The sequence below is a fragment of the Pleurodeles waltl genome, chromosome 9 (genome assembly GCF_031143425.1).
Source record: "Pleurodeles waltl isolate 20211129_DDA chromosome 9, aPleWal1.hap1.20221129, whole genome shotgun sequence".
Classification (NCBI taxonomy): domain Eukaryota; kingdom Metazoa; phylum Chordata; class Amphibia; order Caudata; family Salamandridae; genus Pleurodeles; species Pleurodeles waltl.
This window is the reverse complement of record NC_090448.1, coordinates 993,650,825-993,669,313: the sequence shown is the minus strand read 5'-3', so window position 1 is coordinate 993,669,313 and position 18,489 is coordinate 993,650,825. Positions and strand designations below refer to the sequence as shown.

The 18,489-nt window shown below is 43.5% G+C and overlaps 1 protein-coding gene across 1 annotated transcript in view; it reads right to left on the bottom strand.

Moving 5' to 3' along the window:
* HGSNAT (heparan-alpha-glucosaminide N-acetyltransferase) overlaps nt 1-17,975 on the bottom strand; it is a 307,063-nt gene extending 289,088 nt beyond the window's left edge. The window contains exon 1 of the mRNA XM_069208519.1: nt 17,742-17,975. Within this exon, the coding sequence (XP_069064620.1) occupies nt 17,742-17,853 (112 nt within the window). The 5' untranslated portion in view covers nt 17,854-17,975. The remainder of the gene's footprint in view (nt 1-17,741) is intronic.
* Between the last annotated feature and the right edge of the window lie 514 nt (nt 17,976-18,489).

Genomic DNA, 18,489 nt, shown 5'->3' with positions numbered 1-18,489 from the left:
TCTTGTGCATGGGTGTGTTTCCCTGTTTGGTTGTGAGTGCCCTGTCAGCTTTGCCTTGTGTGCGTGGTGATATTGTGGGATAGGTGATTTTCTCTAATGGGCATGCTGTGGTGATAGGTGTCCATGGAGGTCTATGACGGGGGTCCATGGATTGGTGTTACATGCAGGGCTTGGTTTTGGGATGGGTGGGTTGTGATAGTGGGGTTTATATGAGATGGTGGAGTGATGGGGGTGAGGGTAGGGTTAGGAGTTTGTGATGGCATGCAGGTAGGGTGGAGGATATAGTAGTAAAGATTTGACTTACCAGAGTCCAGTCCTCCTGCTACTCCTGCGAGGCCCTCAGGATGCATTATTGCCAAGACTTGCTCCTCCCATGTTGTTAGTTGTGGGGGAGGAGGTGGGGTCCTCTGTACAGCTACCTGGTGTCTTGCAACCAGCGAACGCACCTTCCCCCGTAGGTCGTTCCACCTCTTCCTGATGTCATCCCTTGTTCTGAGGTGCTGTCCCACGGCGTTGACCCGGTCCAAGATTCTCCGCCATAGCTCCATCTTCCTAGCAATGGACGTCTGCTGCACCTGTGATCCGAATAGGCTCTACCCGGATGATTTCCTCCACCATGACCCTTAGCTCCTCCTCTGAAATCCTGGGGTGTCTTTGGAGAGCCATGGATGTGGTGTGAGTGATATGTGTGGGGAGATGTGTGGGGTGATGTGTTGTGGTGTGCTGTGAGGTGCCAGGATGGTGTATGGGTGATGGAGTTCTGTGGCTCAGATTGAGTGGGTGCTCCTGGCTTGTGTCTCTCTGTGTTGGCATTCTTTTTTTTCGTTGAAAGGGTTGTGGGTAATGAGGGTGTGTGTTTTATAGTGGTCTGAGTGTGTGGGTGTGGTGTGTGTGTCAGGTGTGTGTAGTTTGAATTGTCCAATGTGGTGGTGTTTTGTAAATGTGTGGGTATTTTGAGCGCTGCGGTGTGTACCAGCAATGGTTTACTGCGGTTGAAAGACCGCCGCAGTGATTTGTGGGTCCTGATACTGTGGGCGTATTCCTGCTGGCGTAACGGTGTGGGTTTTGGTACCGCCAATTTATCACCGACCTTTGGTCTGGCGGACTCGTGTGGGTGTCTGTATAGTGGCAGATTTCTCAGTGTGGGTCATAATACCTGTAGCGGAATACCGCCGCGGTCACGTATGTTGGCGACCGTCAGCACGGCAGTAGGCGGCATTTACCGCCAGGGTTGTAATGAGGGCCTATGTCACTTCATAGAAAAAAAATACTTTTATTTATTTTAGTTTTCATTTACCATTTCCTTAAAATTAATATCCATTTGGACATTTTCATAGTTCATGTATTGTCCAACATAAGAATACAAATATATTTTACAAAAAATATACATCAAACAAATACAAAAGCATAATTTCAAACAAATACAAAAACATAATTTCAATTATCTTTTAAAATATCACATCCACATTCGTCCACCCTCTCTCACACTCATACCTACCATTTCCATTCATACCACATCTCATATACTCTACACACCCCCAGTTCAGAAGTATCTGCACAATTTATGCTTAAGTACCTCAGAGCTGGAGTGATTCCATCAGGTTTGAGGGTTAAGAATGTTCCAGCTCTGTCTGTGGAAATAGAGGAATTCTTAGAAAGGCGGCCTCAAATTGCAAATCGGTGTTCAAGAGACTGGATGATCTTGACTGTGGAAACAGCTAGGGAAGTGGTGAAATTCTGAACCAGGAACTTTTGGATCTAGAGGAGAAACTGTGTAGTATGAATGCACTGAAGCCAAAGCTAAACTTGATGAGATAAACTCAGACTTAAATGGATTTGAGGAATCTGTACTTAAAAAGACTGACAAACTTAAAAAAATACATTAGATGGTATACACAGGAGCAAGCCTACTCCATTTGACACCTAACTTTTATCAGGATTGGAACTAGGAACCATCTAGTTATGGTCTAAATGGCAGCAAAATGAGGAGGATTGTGACCTTTTCTGACACCATGTCCTCTGAATCTGAAGGAGAAAGTTTGGGGATGTCAGATGGATCTACTAACAACCAGGCAAGTGCTAGTTCCACCTATTTGTTCCTCCTTTTTTATAAAGAGGGAGGGGCAGGGGATGGAATCAGTTCCGGAGGCTGGACAGAGGGAGGTTCTACTAGAAAGACCCTCAACATCATCAAAAAACGTGGAACCAGCAATATTGAAAGCCTTAAGCATATTGAGTAGAGGGTATGTGGAGGCTATCTCCATTTTCAACTTGTCATCAGTGAATATGGGTAAAGCTGAATATCAATTACTTGCTAGAGGGCTATCATGTTTTCCCAGTGTGTGAAGTAGCGTTTTTCAACTTCATAAAGATGTAAATTTTTTGGGAAAATATGACTAAACATTGTTTTTATGCATCACACTGTAGACAGTCAGGAGGGGAACTGTTCTAGTTGTAAACTCTCTTTTTTACTCCAACTTTAGACATGTTAGGGCCAAAAGTGGCAGTATTTGAGAAGGTGGTACTTAAGGTCCTGAACAAGATTACAAGTCCATACCTCCTGTTTTGCCAAATTTGATGAAAACAGAGCATCAAGCCATTAGCAAACTACAAGGGAATCCTAATATAATGTTGAAGCTGTGTGATAAAGGGGGGGGACTGGATGTTGCTGGCAACTCCTCTCCGGAGACGTTGAGTAGGGGTCCTGTGGGGATGAAAATGCAGTGTTATTGTATCTGCGTGTGCCATCTTGTGCATGGGTGTGTTTCCCTGTTTGGTTGTGAGTGCCCTGTCAGCTTTGCCTTGTGTGCGTGGTGATATTGTGGGATAGGTGATTTTCTCTAATGGGCATGCTGTGGTGATAGGTGTCCATGGAGGTCTATGACGGGGGTCCATGGATTGGTGTTACATGCAGGGCTTGGTTTTGGGATGGGTGGGTTGTGATAGTGGGGTTTATATGAGATGGTGGAGTGATGGGGGTGAGGGTAGGGTTAGGAGTTTGTGATGGCATGCAGGTAGGGTGGAGGATATAGTAGTAAAGATTTGACTTACCAGAGTCCAGTCCTCCTGCTACTCCTGCGAGGCCCTCAGGATGCATTATTGCCAAGACTTGCTCCTCCCATGTTGTTAGTTGTGGGGGAGGAGGTGGGGTCCTCTGTACAGCTACCTGGTGTCTTGCAACCAGCGAACGCACCTTCCCCCGTAGGTCGTTCCACCTCTTCCTGATGTCATCCCTTGTTCTGAGGTGCTGTCCCACGGCGTTGACCCGGTCCAAGATTCTCCGCCATAGCTCCATCTTCCTAGCAATGGACGTCTGCTGCACCTGTGATCCGAATAGGCTCTACCCGGATGATTTCCTCCACCATGACCCTTAGCTCCTCCTCTGAAATCCTGGGGTGTCTTTGGAGAGCCATGGATGTGGTGTGAGTGATATGTGTGGGGAGATGTGTGGGGTGATGTGTTGTGGTGTGCTGTGAGGTGCCAGGATGGTGTATGGGTGATGGAGTTCTGTGGCTCAGATTGAGTGGGTGCTCCTGGCTTGTGTCTCTCTGTGTTGGCATTCTTTTTTTTCGTTGAAAGGGTTGTGGGTAATGAGGGTGTGTGTTTTATAGTGGTCTGAGTGTGTGGGTGTGGTGTGTGTGTCAGGTGTGTGTAGTTTGAATTGTCCAATGTGGTGGTGTTTTGTAAATGTGTGGGTATTTTGAGCGCTGCGGTGTGTACCAGCAATGGTTTACTGCGGTTGAAAGACCGCCGCAGTGATTTGTGGGTCCTGATACTGTGGGCGTATTCCTGCTGGCGTAACGGTGTGGGTTTTGGTACCGCCAATTTATCACCGACCTTTGGTCTGGCGGACTCGTGTGGGTGTCTGTATAGTGGCAGATTTCTCAGTGTGGGTCATAATACCTGTAGCGGAATACCGCCGCGGTCACGTATGTTGGCGACCGTCAGCACGGCAGTAGGCGGCATTTACCGCCAGGGTTGTAATGAGGGCCTATGTCACTTCATAGAAAAAAAATACTTTTATTTATTTTAGTTTTCATTTACCATTTCCTTAAAATTAATATCCATTTGGACATTTTCATAGTTCATGTATTGTCCAACATAAGAATACAAATATATTTTACAAAAAATATACATCAAACAAATACAAAAGCATAATTTCAAACAAATACAAAAACATAATTTCAATTATCTTTTAAAATATCACATCCACATTCGTCCACCCTCTCTCACACTCATACCTACCATTTCCATTCATACCACATCTCATATACTCTACACACCCCCAGTTCAGAAGTATCTGCACAATTTATGCTTAAGTACCTCAGAGCTGGAGTGATTCCATCAGGTTTGAGGGTTAAGAATGTTCCAGCTCTGTCTGTGGAAATAGAGGAATTCTTAGAAAGGCGGCCTCAAATTGCAAATCGGTGTTCAAGAGACTGGATGATCTTGACTGTGGAAACAGCTAGGGAAGTGGTGAAATTCTGAACCAGGAACTTTTGGATCTAGAGGAGAAACTGTGTAGTATGAATGCACTGAAGCCAAAGCTAAACTTGATGAGATAAACTCAGACTTAAATGGATTTGAGGAATCTGTACTTAAAAAGACTGACAAACTTAAAAAAATACATTAGATGGTATACACAGGAGCAAGCCTACTCCATTTGACACCTAACTTTTATCAGGATTGGAACTAGGAACCATCTAGTTATGGTCTAAATGGCAGCAAAATGAGGAGGATTGTGACCTTTTCTGACACCATGTCCTCTGAATCTGAAGGAGAAAGTTTGGGGATGTCAGATGGATCTACTAACAACCAGGCAAGTGCTAGTTCCACCTATTTGTTCCTCCTTTTTTATAAAGAGGGAGGGGCAGGGGATGGAATCAGTTCCGGAGGCTGGACAGAGGGAGGTTCTACTAGAAAGACCCTCAACATCATCAAAAAACGTGGAACCAGCAATATTGAAAGCCTTAAGCATATTGAGTAGAGGGTATGTGGAGGCTATCTCCATTTTCAACTTGTCATCAGTGAATATGGGTAAAGCTGAATATCAATTACTTGCTAGAGGGCTATCATGTTTTCCCAGTGTGTGAAGTAGCGTTTTTCAACTTCATAAAGATGTAAATTTTTTGGGAAAATATGACTAAACATTGTTTTTATGCATCACACTGTAGACAGTCAGGAGGGGAACTGTTCTAGTTGTAAACTCTCTTTTTTACTCCAACTTTAGACATGTTAGGGCCAAAAGTGGCAGTATTTGAGAAGGTGGTACTTAAGGTCCTGAACAAGATTACAAGTCCATACCTCCTGTTTTGCCAAATTTGATGAAAACAGAGCATCAAGCCATTAGCAAACTACAAGGGAATCCTAATATAATGTTGAAGCTGTGTGATAAAGGGGGGGGACTGGATGTTGCTGGCAACTCCTCTCCGGAGACGTTGAGTAGGGGTCCTGTGGGGATGAAAATGCAGTGTTATTGTATCTGCGTGTGCCATCTTGTGCATGGGTGTGTTTCCCTGTTTGGTTGTGAGTGCCCTGTCAGCTTTGCCTTGTGTGCGTGGTGATATTGTGGGATAGGTGATTTTCTCTAATGGGCATGCTGTGGTGATAGGTGTCCATGGAGGTCTATGACGGGGGTCCATGGATTGGTGTTACATGCAGGGCTTGGTTTTGGGATGGGTGGGTTGTGATAGTGGGGTTTATATGAGATGGTGGAGTGATGGGGGTGAGGGTAGGGTTAGGAGTTTGTGATGGCATGCAGGTAGGGTGGAGGATATAGTAGTAAAGATTTGACTTACCAGAGTCCAGTCCTCCTGCTACTCCTGCGAGGCCCTCAGGATGCATTATTGCCAAGACTTGCTCCTCCCATGTTGTTAGTTGTGGGGGAGGAGGTGGGGTCCTCTGTACAGCTACCTGGTGTCTTGCAACCAGCGAACGCACCTTCCCCCGTAGGTCGTTCCACCTCTTCCTGATGTCATCCCTTGTTCTGAGGTGCTGTCCCACGGCGTTGACCCGGTCCAAGATTCTCCGCCATAGCTCCATCTTCCTAGCAATGGACGTCTGCTGCACCTGTGATCCGAATAGGCTCTACCCGGATGATTTCCTCCACCATGACCCTTAGCTCCTCCTCTGAAATCCTGGGGTGTCTTTGGAGAGCCATGGATGTGGTGTGAGTGATATGTGTGGGGAGATGTGTGGGGTGATGTGTTGTGGTGTGCTGTGAGGTGCCAGGATGGTGTATGGGTGATGGAGTTCTGTGGCTCAGATTGAGTGGGTGCTCCTGGCTTGTGTCTCTCTGTGTTGGCATTCTTTTTTTTCGTTGAAAGGGTTGTGGGTAATGAGGGTGTGTGTTTTATAGTGGTCTGAGTGTGTGGGTGTGGTGTGTGTGTCAGGTGTGTGTAGTTTGAATTGTCCAATGTGGTGGTGTTTTGTAAATGTGTGGGTATTTTGAGCGCTGCGGTGTGTACCAGCAATGGTTTACTGCGGTTGAAAGACCGCCGCAGTGATTTGTGGGTCCTGATACTGTGGGCGTATTCCTGCTGGCGTAACGGTGTGGGTTTTGGTACCGCCAATTTATCACCGACCTTTGGTCTGGCGGACTCGTGTGGGTGTCTGTATAGTGGCAGATTTCTCAGTGTGGGTCATAATACCTGTAGCGGAATACCGCCGCGGTCACGTATGTTGGCGACCGTCAGCACGGCAGTAGGCGGCATTTACCGCCAGGGTTGTAATGAGGGCCTATGTCACTTCATAGAAAAAAAATACTTTTATTTATTTTAGTTTTCATTTACCATTTCCTTAAAATTAATATCCATTTGGACATTTTCATAGTTCATGTATTGTCCAACATAAGAATACAAATATATTTTACAAAAAATATACATCAAACAAATACAAAAGCATAATTTCAAACAAATACAAAAACATAATTTCAATTATCTTTTAAAATATCACATCCACATTCGTCCACCCTCTCTCACACTCATACCTACCATTTCCATTCATACCACATCTCATATACTCTACACACCCCCAGTTCAGAAGTATCTGCACAATTTATGCTTAAGTACCTCAGAGCTGGAGTGATTCCATCAGGTTTGAGGGTTAAGAATGTTCCAGCTCTGTCTGTGGAAATAGAGGAATTCTTAGAAAGGCGGCCTCAAATTGCAAATCGGTGTTCAAGAGACTGGATGATCTTGACTGTGGAAACAGCTAGGGAAGTGGTGAAATTCTGAACCAGGAACTTTTGGATCTAGAGGAGAAACTGTGTAGTATGAATGCACTGAAGCCAAAGCTAAACTTGATGAGATAAACTCAGACTTAAATGGATTTGAGGAATCTGTACTTAAAAAGACTGACAAACTTAAAAAAATACATTAGATGGTATACACAGGAGCAAGCCTACTCCATTTGACACCTAACTTTTATCAGGATTGGAACTAGGAACCATCTAGTTATGGTCTAAATGGCAGCAAAATGAGGAGGATTGTGACCTTTTCTGACACCATGTCCTCTGAATCTGAAGGAGAAAGTTTGGGGATGTCAGATGGATCTACTAACAACCAGGCAAGTGCTAGTTCCACCTATTTGTTCCTCCTTTTTTATAAAGAGGGAGGGGCAGGGGATGGAATCAGTTCCGGAGGCTGGACAGAGGGAGGTTCTACTAGAAAGACCCTCAACATCATCAAAAAACGTGGAACCAGCAATATTGAAGGCCTTAAGCATATTGAGTAGAGGGTATGTGGAGGCTATCTCCATTTTCAACTTGTCATCAGTGAATATGGGTAAAGCTGAATATCAATTACTTGCTAGAGGGCTATCATGTTTTCCCAGTGTGTGAAGTAGCGTTTTTCAACTTCATAAAGATGTACATTTTTTGGGAAAATATGACTAAACATTGTTTTTATGCATCACACTGTAGACAGTCAGGAGGGGAACTGTTCTAGTTGTAAACTCTCTTTTTTACTCCAACTTTAGACATGTTAGGGCCAAAAGTGGCAGTATTTGAGAAGGTGGTACTTAAGGTCCTGAACAAGATTACAAGTCCATACCTCCTGTTTTGCCAAATTTGATGAAAACAGAGCATCAAGCCATTAGCAAACTACAAGGGAATCCTAATATAATGTTGAAGCTGTGTGATAAAGGGGGAGGCATAGTTCTGATGGATACAAAGCGCTACTCAGAGAAAGTACACAGTATGCTTGCAGGTGCAGAACACTACTAAAAGACTAAAATCCATGTTTTTGGAACGTTGGAGGTGAAGATCCAGCAGGTTACATCTAAGGCACTGGAGAATGGAGACATTTGTGAAAAGTAGTTTGAACTTTTAAACAAAGAAAACCTGTGACATGATTGGGAAGATTGAAAATGTTCAGTTTTATGATAAAAGAAGAGATTCTGGTAACATTAGATATTGAAGAACTGCATACCAACATACCTCAAAGGAAAGCAATAAAAGTAGTGTGAGAAGTGCTGATCAGAACACCAGGGGACAGACCAGATGAGTTCATTCTGAAATGCTTGGGGATAGTCTTATTTAACAACTTTTTTTGATTCAATAGCGAGATTTACAATCAAATTAAAGGGTGCATCCTGGGGGCATCTGGTGCCCCCCAGTATAGAGATTTATTGACAATATAGTCTTTATATGGACCGGTGAGGAGGAACACCTTCATAAATTGTGGTTGAACTCCAGCAACAAAAATGTGAAATTCACAGATAAATTTGGCAGGAGGAAGGTGGCTTTCCTGGATATCTGGATTATAGCAATGCAAGGCCATGTGGAGGTGGCACTAGATAGAAAACCAACAGTTAGGACAACCCTCCTTCAGTTTGGGAGTTTTCACCCCAGTTGCCAGAAAGAATCTGTCTCCTTTTCTGAGTTTTTGAGAATAAAGATAAACTGCACAAGAATGGAATATTATGCCCGTGATGGGGGAAGAACTAAAAATGAGACTCGCTCAGCAAGAATATCCGAAGCGACTGATTAGGCAGGCCTTCAAGAGAGCAGATTGGTTGTGTTACTAGTCACTCCAATATTAATTTCAAAGTGAGAAGGATTTTTGAAAAAAAGTGGAACATACGTAACACAAACGATGAAGATCAAAAGCAAGAGAAACCTACCTATGCCCTGTGAAGAAATGCTAATTTAAGGATAAATTGGTACATTCACAGTTGCAGCAGAAAGAGGGTATACGCCAAGGTTCTATTACAGGCGGCCCACTGGTGAAGGGCAATCACCAATGCGGTACCTGCCATGCTTGCCAACCAGCTACACTGATGGAAAAATGGGTACATTATGACTTCAAAATCTACCTTAATGATATGACGAATTGCAGAAGTCGAAACACCATTTACCTTATCCTATGCCCTTCTGGCCTAGGATATGTTGTGGTGACTGGCCAAGAATTTAGGACCCGCTATGGTGAACATAAGTTTGCAATAAGAACAAAGAGGATGCAGGCTCCGCTAGTTCAACATTGTCAAGAGGCCAGACAGAGAAAGTGAGCTTAAATGGCTCACACTGGAAAAGGTCAAAAGGAGACCAGGATATTTTGGGGGATTTTCTCCCTCAGCTTGAATAGACACGGCCTGAATGAAGAGATTTTGTGGTTCAGGTCTTGAATAAGAGAATGTTTCTCGAGGCCCCTGTACTAGAGTACCACCTACATTAGGAGGGCCAGGATAGGTTATTTATCCTTCTCCCACTGTGGGACAATGGGTGCAATGTTAAGAGGTAAGGGAATCTGGAGGTGGCTGATTAAGGGACTGCTGTACCAAAGGTTTTAAGGAAAGGTGAATGCTCTGTTTCATATAAGAATCATATGAACCTTCAGGGCAAACGGTTAGTATATTGTACATCTCAAACTCCTGAGAGGAGGTAGTTAATATACAATACAGTGTGGTGGTGATGAACAGAATAATCATGGGCAGCAGCCCTTGGAGCATGCCTAATGTCAAAAGGTTTGCTAATATCCCCCCAAAAATATGGCACCAGTATTGGCATACAAGGTGACTGTAGAGTAAGGCTTTGGTGTTAGTATTGCAGGCCTGTTAGGTCGATTGGTATGATTCTTACACGAGTGTCACTGAGATGAGAAGTGTTCTCATATGCTCATTGTTAAACCTGTCAGCTCTTGGTGTGGTTTCCCTTCTTTTGGGCATCTGACCTCCTGTTTTTGCTGGTTCTAGGACTCTGTGCACTTTACCACTGCTGACCAGGGCTAAAGTGCAAGTATTTCCTGTCTAAACTGTATTAGTGATTGGATTATCCATGATTGGCACAACTGATTTACTAGTAAGCCCTTGTAAGGTGCACTAGCTGTACCCAGGGCCTGTAAATCAAATGCTACTAGTGGGCCTGCAGCACTGATTGCGATAAAAACTAATAGCCCTGTAAACATTTTAGGCCTGCCACTGCAGTGTATGTGTGTTCAGTTTTAAACTGTCAGTTCGACCTGGCAAGTGCATCTTCTTGCCAGGCCCAAACCTTCCCTTTTACTACATGTCAGTCACCCCTAAGGTAGGCCCAAGGCAGCCAGGACCGCCTGACTGCCGGGATGACTAATCCTCGTGGTGCTAGCGGTCCGACCGCAGCACAACTGCCGCAGTGGTAATGTGGAATTCGGACCGCCGCACTGGCGGCAGTCTGATTGCCACCGCAAATCTGGCGGTCATAAGACCACCAGATTCGTAATCAGGTCCATAGTGTTACTGGGGTCTTCCATCTAGGATTCATTTCCACTAAAACGTTCAAACAGGTCAAGCTGGATACTTTATATTTTCTTGGTGATATTTTCCCCCGTTCCCGTACCAGTAACTGATTGAACTCTTGGGGAGAATCGCCTATTGCTGTATGTCTTTCAAATACTGTTCAGCATACAAATTTGCCTGGCCAACAATTTCATTCAAAAATACATCGTCCATAAACAACTGAAAGACATTTTTAGACAAATCTGTTTCAGTATTGACTCTACACAATGCAGCACCACCACTAGAGGCAGGCAACACAGGCTGCACCATGTTTAGGGTAACTTAGAATTCAGAACTTCCCCTGGGAAGCTTTTCAGCCCCAGGATGCAACCCAGATTCCTTTTGCTACACTATGGTCTTCCTCTAAAAGAGGCACTTCCTCCCCACTGACAGTGGCTTTATCATCAGATGATTCCTCTTGGACAGAAAAATCACAGCCAGAATCTTGGACTTCCTCCTTTGCCTCAGATGCAGAGTCAGTCTCAGAACCATGGTCAGAGGAAGATTTGAAAAGCAAACCATCTACCTACTGAGTGGTAATCCATCGGTTAGCCATTATACTTACTAATAAAAGTAACACAACAAATAAGTCAACAATAATCAACACTGTGTAAAATAAGTAGTAAACAAACTGACTATTACAGAAAGTAAAACTACGGGCATTTAGTAATCTGGAAGGAAACGTCAATCAACACAAAGCTCACAAAGACCTATATACTCAAAAATGATACCACTCACTTGCCAGAGACAACAAGACTGAGGATCAACTACACCTACTCTACATAGACACAGCAATCACCAAAGAAGTCCTACTGGAAAGGAAATAAAAAAAAATACATGTCACAAGGAAGTAAAGAACGTGCACAAATCAATATGTTATTCTGAAACACGATCACACAAAAGGCTGAAGATTCAAACATTAGTGCAGCAGTTGAACAAGAAATTGTACAAACAGGCCACGGATACACATTAGTTGAAAATATTAGAAAATGAGTTGCTTACCAGCCACAACTCCACTAACTACAGATTTGCTAATGCTGCACCCGCAAGCAAGGCCCACCAACAAGACAAAGAAAACAATTGGCTCTACAATTAAACAGAAAAGAAAATGAAGACACTAATAAAAATGATAACAAAATATCAATCAAAAGAAACCGATATTCCCCTGAAGGGAGGTGTGACAAAGGCAAAAAAGACACCACCATGTGGAAGTAAACCTTACCTGAGAAGCAGATCCCCCACCACAACCATAAACTAATTCCCAGGTGACTCAGTGTTACCACCCACCCTGAGGCTCAATCCATTCAAATAAAAGACCAAAAAGCTGCCCTCAAGAGGGACAGCAGAATGCAAAAATAATATGAACTCAAAAAAGAGCGACCCTTGAACAAAATCCCTGGTGTTTAGCTGGCTTTTTAAATCACACCCCAAAGGGCAGATGGCCTATATACACCCATCTGTCCACAGGAGCAAAATAAAAATAAATATGGCACCCCAAGGGGTGCCACCCTTGCCCATGGGGTCACTACCCTTTAAAAATGAATTCCCTGGTGTCTAGTGGGGTTCCAGCCCCCCACCCCAGAGGGCAGATGAGCCTAAATATGGCCGATCTACCCTCTGGTGGGGGGTGGAAAGCAAACGAGAGTGACCGTTGGCCAAGGGTCACTCCTCTTCTGCACACATTTCCCTGGCGTCTAGTGGTCTTAAGAACCCCCCACCTGCAAAAGAGTGCAGATCAGCCTAAAATGGGCAATCTGCCTTCCAGAGCTGATATTCTGGACCCTTGCATCAAAGAAAATCTCTGGCATCTAGTGAGTTTTGACCTAGTGGGCAGATCTGCTGAATAAATGCCCAAACAAACCTCTGAGATGGTTGAAACAGGGATATCTAATTATCCCCCATGGAGTTGCTCCTCCAACACAAAACAAATCCCTGGTGGTCCAATGGTAGATTCCTGCTCCACAATCATGGCCTCCACTGTGATCGTGGAGCAGGAATCCACACCAAACAGGCACGGGGGGAACAAAAATAACGCTTTCCTTTCACCCTGTGTCTGTTTTAAAAAATAAAAAAATAAAAAAAACACCCCCACCCAGAGAAGGACTTACCCTCGGGAGGTCCTCTATCCCAACGTGCTGGAGTAAGTAGCTTTCAGCATGTCACAGACAGCATCTGATGACGCTAGTGTGCTGTGTGCGCAACAATGTCATCAGAAAGCCTGGGGGCGGGGGGAGTGGCAGATGAAGCGCTTCTGCTGCTACCCCCCAATAAAGCCATGTTGCAGGGGAAGGGGAGCTGTGAGGAGAGAACCACAACGCCACGCAGTACTCCGCATGGAAGGGGCTAAAGAACCCTTTCTCTGGGTTTGTTCTGCACATCTTGAAGTAGTAAATAAAAAAGAAACACAAACAGTGATTAAAAGCACCTTTGAGAGCAAGATGCAACCGCATAGCAAATTGAAGGTACTGAGCCATCCAAAAAATTAAATTAGATTAAATTAAAAAATAAAAAATATGTGTTGTTATGGCAGCAGAGCAATGGATCAACGCTGGGGGGGGGTTGAAGTGGAGCACTCCGCACCACTTGGAGGCAGTGAGCAAAAGTGGAGGGAGAGATATAGGGTTGAAAAGAAACTAATAAAAGCTGAGCGAGAGGGGAAGGAGAGGGAAGTAATAGATGAGCAGGTATGGTGGTGCAAAGGGAGACAATTGGTGGTGCTGTGGGGAAGAAAAGCATCACACTGGGAGATAGCAAGAGAACACATGCACTCCCATGGAGTGCTCAAAGAAAAAGAAAAGAACCCTTGCTCCAGAGGGAGAGCAAAGCCACGAAGGTGAAAGAAACCCACAAAAAACAAAAAACAAAGCTCTACTCACAGAAAAGAGCACCAAAATATGCAATATACCAATGATACAGCATTCTCCTTGAAAGCCTCCTCTGCTTCACATATGCAACACCTCAAGCACTGCTTGAACATAACCCAGACCTGTCCAGTGTCTATCTGAATGTCAACCCAACTAAGACAGAATCCCTGTTATTTGCTGAGAACAACAAAGAAGATTCAGTACAAACCTGGCTCACAGACATGAAAATTAACACAGTTGAACCCCAACTTTAACAAATCCCTTTCAGGGTTAGAGTGAGGCATAAATTACGCAAAAGAAAATAGAGAGAATTTGAGTCACTCTAACCCTGAAAGGGATTTGTTTTGACTTATACTGGGTGCTCCCTAGTGTCTGGACAAAGCTAAACCTCTCTGATGAGCTGTAATGAGAGCAAAACACGTGTCAGGGGTTGCTTTTACTCATTCCAGGTTGGCCTGGACAGTATTTTACCAGTCCAAAGCTGTAATACTGTGCCTGGAGTGGTAAATGGCTTTTGTCATTTTACAGCTCGGCAAGGTTGACACTGTGTCAAACCTATGCTTAAAGACTTTGCTGTACAAATGGCAAAAGACTTTGTCACTATCTAGCTCGGCGTGGATAGCACTGTGCTAATCCTCTGCTTAAAAACTTTGCTAGATAAATAGACATTTGAGGTGAGCAAATCTAGAGTGTCGTTGGTGTTGCAGAGTGCTCCTTACTAGAGCTGCTCTCCACCTAAACTTGGGAACTACCCACAGTTCTCTATTCTTTTTTGCATATATATATATAATTTTTTTTAAAACATGAAAATACTGGGATTCTTTGTTATCGCTCCCACTTGGAGCAGACAAGGGGAAAGGCAGGGGCAGCAGCGTAGGTTAATCACCCAGCAGGCGAGAACCTGCTGCTTGCCAGAGGAGCAGTTGCTTGGTGCTTTGGAGAGCAAGAGGACCATACAAGAATCAGCCAGAGCAGGCTGCTCCTTCAATGAGTGAAGAGTTCAGCAGCGTCCAAAATGATGCCACAAAAAAATGGAGTGCCCTGCACAATCCATGATGCTTGGCCATGCGGTGCTATGTCAATTGCTAGTGGGCGCAATGCTTGTCACAAAAGGATGGCAGAAGTGGATGCCTGTGTGAACCAATTACTGCAGCTTCACATGAGCGCTCACATGCACTTTGCAGCTTGCTGTCCTGGTGTTGTTATTGTGTGCTGCATCTTTTTTGAAGTAGCTTATCTTCAAATGTACCTTCCCACATATGACTAGTAACTAATTTCAGGAAGGTAATCATGCTTTGAGGCTAGGGAACTCCAACCGTTTCTGTAGTAAGAGCTACTTATCTTTTTTTTAAATCATCACAAGCTACTAATATTATTAGTGTTATTTTAACTGTTATAAGCCAGCGCCATCATATGTTATTGTTGGGCCATAAATGTTTGTTTGTAATGCTAGCTTACCAAAGTTTGTAGAGTTTTCTTCAGTGTACTTACTTGTCTCACACTTGGCTTCGATGATGATAAAATGATTACCATAAAGTTTGCCATGTAGCAACGGCAAGCTACTATAACGATTAAACTACAACTCCAAAAAAATGTTTAATTTATGTCTAAATGCTTCTTTCAGAGCAGCAAGTATTATAGTGTGGTGAATTAAAGCAGAACTGTGCTGTTTAGAGATCACAGGCTACAACCCTGTTATACCTACTCAACCGCAGATGTTTCAGAGAAGAGTAAAATAATTATCACAAATACGTTGGTAAATAGTAATGGCTGTTATTTACAATGCTATGAAGATGTAAAACTAGCACCATGTCCAAATGAAAAAGGTATTTTTATTGGCAATGTAAGCCTGTATAGGCCTTGCATAGATCCTAGTATGTTTTCTTACACAAAATACCCTGAAGATGTCAAACTTTAGGTGAACTCACAAGAAATCCATATATTTCTAGAACAGGAGGTTCCAGAATCTTCGCAGAACAACAAAATTACTACCACACATTTCAACACTACTCCCAATCAAAAGCGTAGCACACTTGTATGTTTGGGAGTATCACTCGATGTAGGAAATGCCACAAAATGAACCGTGGAGACACCATGATGGTTCCTTTCATAATTCTTCTTGAGATTTCAGCAGATGTGGTATTTGGCCCCAAAGCCACCCAGCACCTAGGGAAAACTATCAAACCACAACATTTTTAAAACTTTAGACACCCAGGGGAATGCAGCGTGGTGTGACTTGCTTGGCTCCCATTATGTCTTCTTACCGGGTAGTCCCTGCAAACCTCATGAAATGTATAAATATAAAAATCCAATTCCTTCTCGCCCTCCATTGTTGATGGCTGCAGTATTGGAGTCAGAGTATGCCAGCACCCATGGAACCCTACCAAACTATGTCCTGTCTGAAAAATGGAGATCCGGTGGATAAAGTTTTCAGCGTTCTTTTGCAAAATGGGAATTATCTCTCTGTTTACTTAAAAAGTAATTTAAAATCGCAATTTGTATTTGCAGCCCAATACTGTTTCAGTATTTGAAAGGGTCTTGTTCAAGGCATCCCGTCAAAATATCAAACTGCAGTGGTATGTGTAAATGTTTTGCAACCAAATGCTTGTTGCAAACCAGGTCAACTTTACCACTAATTCATAAATGGAGGTGATTTATTCACATAAAGAGAGGAGTCCCAGTGGGAACCTTTTCCCTTTGAGAATGTTAAAGATTTTTTTTTTTTAGAGCAGGCAGTGGTTCCCATGGACCACTGCTTACGGTCAAAAAATGAAACTTACCCATTTTGTTTTTGTTCAAATGCATCCTGTTTTCTTTTATGTAAAAGAAGCTGTGTTAAAAAAAAAGCTTTATTAAAAAGCAAACACAGACATGGTGGTCTGCTGCCAACAGCATGCCACTATACCTGTGATGGCTGCGATGTCTGGGCGGTTGCAAATGGAGACCTACCTCATTAATATTAATGAGGTAAGTCAATTTGCAACCCACTAGGAACTGCTATTCTAAAAATAATACATACATCTATTAGGAATTGCAAATTCTGATTTGGTAAGAATCGTTATTTGGAAATCACAATTTCTAATGTTGATACATCGGGCCCGGGTTCCTTGGGTCCAGCTGTTCAAAACGTAGTAATTGCGATTTCTAAATTGCAATTTTTACTGTATCGTAATTAGGAAATCAGAATACATAATGTAAGAAACCTTAGAACTATTAATTAACGATTTCTAGAGGGTCGCAACTCGACCTACCTCATGAGTAATAATGAGGTGGCAGCAGTTTGCAACACGTTAGGACTGGATAGGCACCACAGGGGCAGTGGCCTGCTGGGGAGCAGCAGGCTACCATGTCTGTGATTGCTTTTTAATAAAGCAATTTTTTAAAGGGCAGCCTGTTTTCCTTAAAGAAAAACAGAATGTTTCAAAAACAAAAATGAAATGTTTAGGTTTCATTTTTTAAGAGTTGGTAATCTAAAAAAATGGTTACCATCACTTTTCAGCAGTCTCTAAAAAATTAAAAATTTGCAAACGAAATTCAGTGGTAAAATATTGATACATACCACTGCAATTCAGTATTTGAAAGGGTCGCCCTAAAATACCCTTTCGAAAGGCCATATCGCAAAATCTAATTGTGATTCAGTAACCCATTCGTAATTTGTCGTTTGTACATTTCAAAATCCTTTTATGCGGTCGCAAAAATTTTAGATCTCCAAAACAGATTAGTACATCTGGACCCGTTTCATCCTCTCCCCACCACTTAAACACTTGACGGCTGGAGGTCACGTTCAATTCTAAAATGCCACGTTTCTGGCTCCTTATAGTTCGGGCAAGTATTTCAGGTCATTGCGAAAAAGACGACCAAATCTGAAACCGTTTCAACAGGTCAGGCATTATATATGGTTGAAGGATATACTGCGTCTGACGGCGGACACCGGAAACTATAACAACGCATGTGCGTGTTACGTTGGGCATCCAGGTAGGGTGGGGCCACAAAATACTCTCGTGTGCTGGGTAAACTGCGGCTATCCGCGGACTAATTGTACTCGGCAACATCAATCCGTTTGGACCAGGGCAGGCTAGGTAGAGTTAAAGATGAGTTACCACCAAAACAGAGTGCGTTACTTACTGTTCGTCTGCAGCGGCGCATAGAAATCCTCAGGGGGCAGCGTGGCGCCCAATGCCAACAGAGTAAGTACCAGTCCGCTGACAGAGCAGGAGCTCTGAACACCCGGACCCATTCTCAAACCCTGCACACCTCCGGTTCCTCTGCTTTCAGGCTTGCGGTCCCGCCTATAGAGCTTTTCTCCGGGTGAGCTCCGCCTGATGCTCGCAAAAGGCTGCGGCCATCTTGAAATGACCACAGGACGGGATTATACTTCCAAGCAAACGTTAGAGCATCAACGCCGAAGGTCTTGCAAGACTAAGTACAGGAAATTACACTGAATGTGTCCCTAAACCTATATTTGATCGAGGAGTAATTAGGAGAGCAAAAGTAAAAATAGAACAAGCAATTGTAAAGCAATGGGTCTCGCATTTGCTTGAGTTATCGCTATTAGCGTTGTAAACCTTTAACCGGACTTTACTTCCCACATAAATTGAAAATGAAAAGTAAAACAGTTTCACATAAGTGAGCAGATTTAAAGCGCCACGGCTGCCATGAGCGTGAAGTAGACACAAAAAAGGAAAAAGAAGTTCGTTCGCAGTCAAACGTATGAGCAAAAGTGCAATTAGCCATTTAACAGGGTTGATGTCCCAGTTGTTAACAAAACCGGCCCAGGGAGGAACAAACTTAAAGCATTTACCAATGATAACAAAGGATTTTTGAAGAGCAAGCCCATGAAGGAGCGATAGTGATGGGCGTGAGGTGGGTGTGG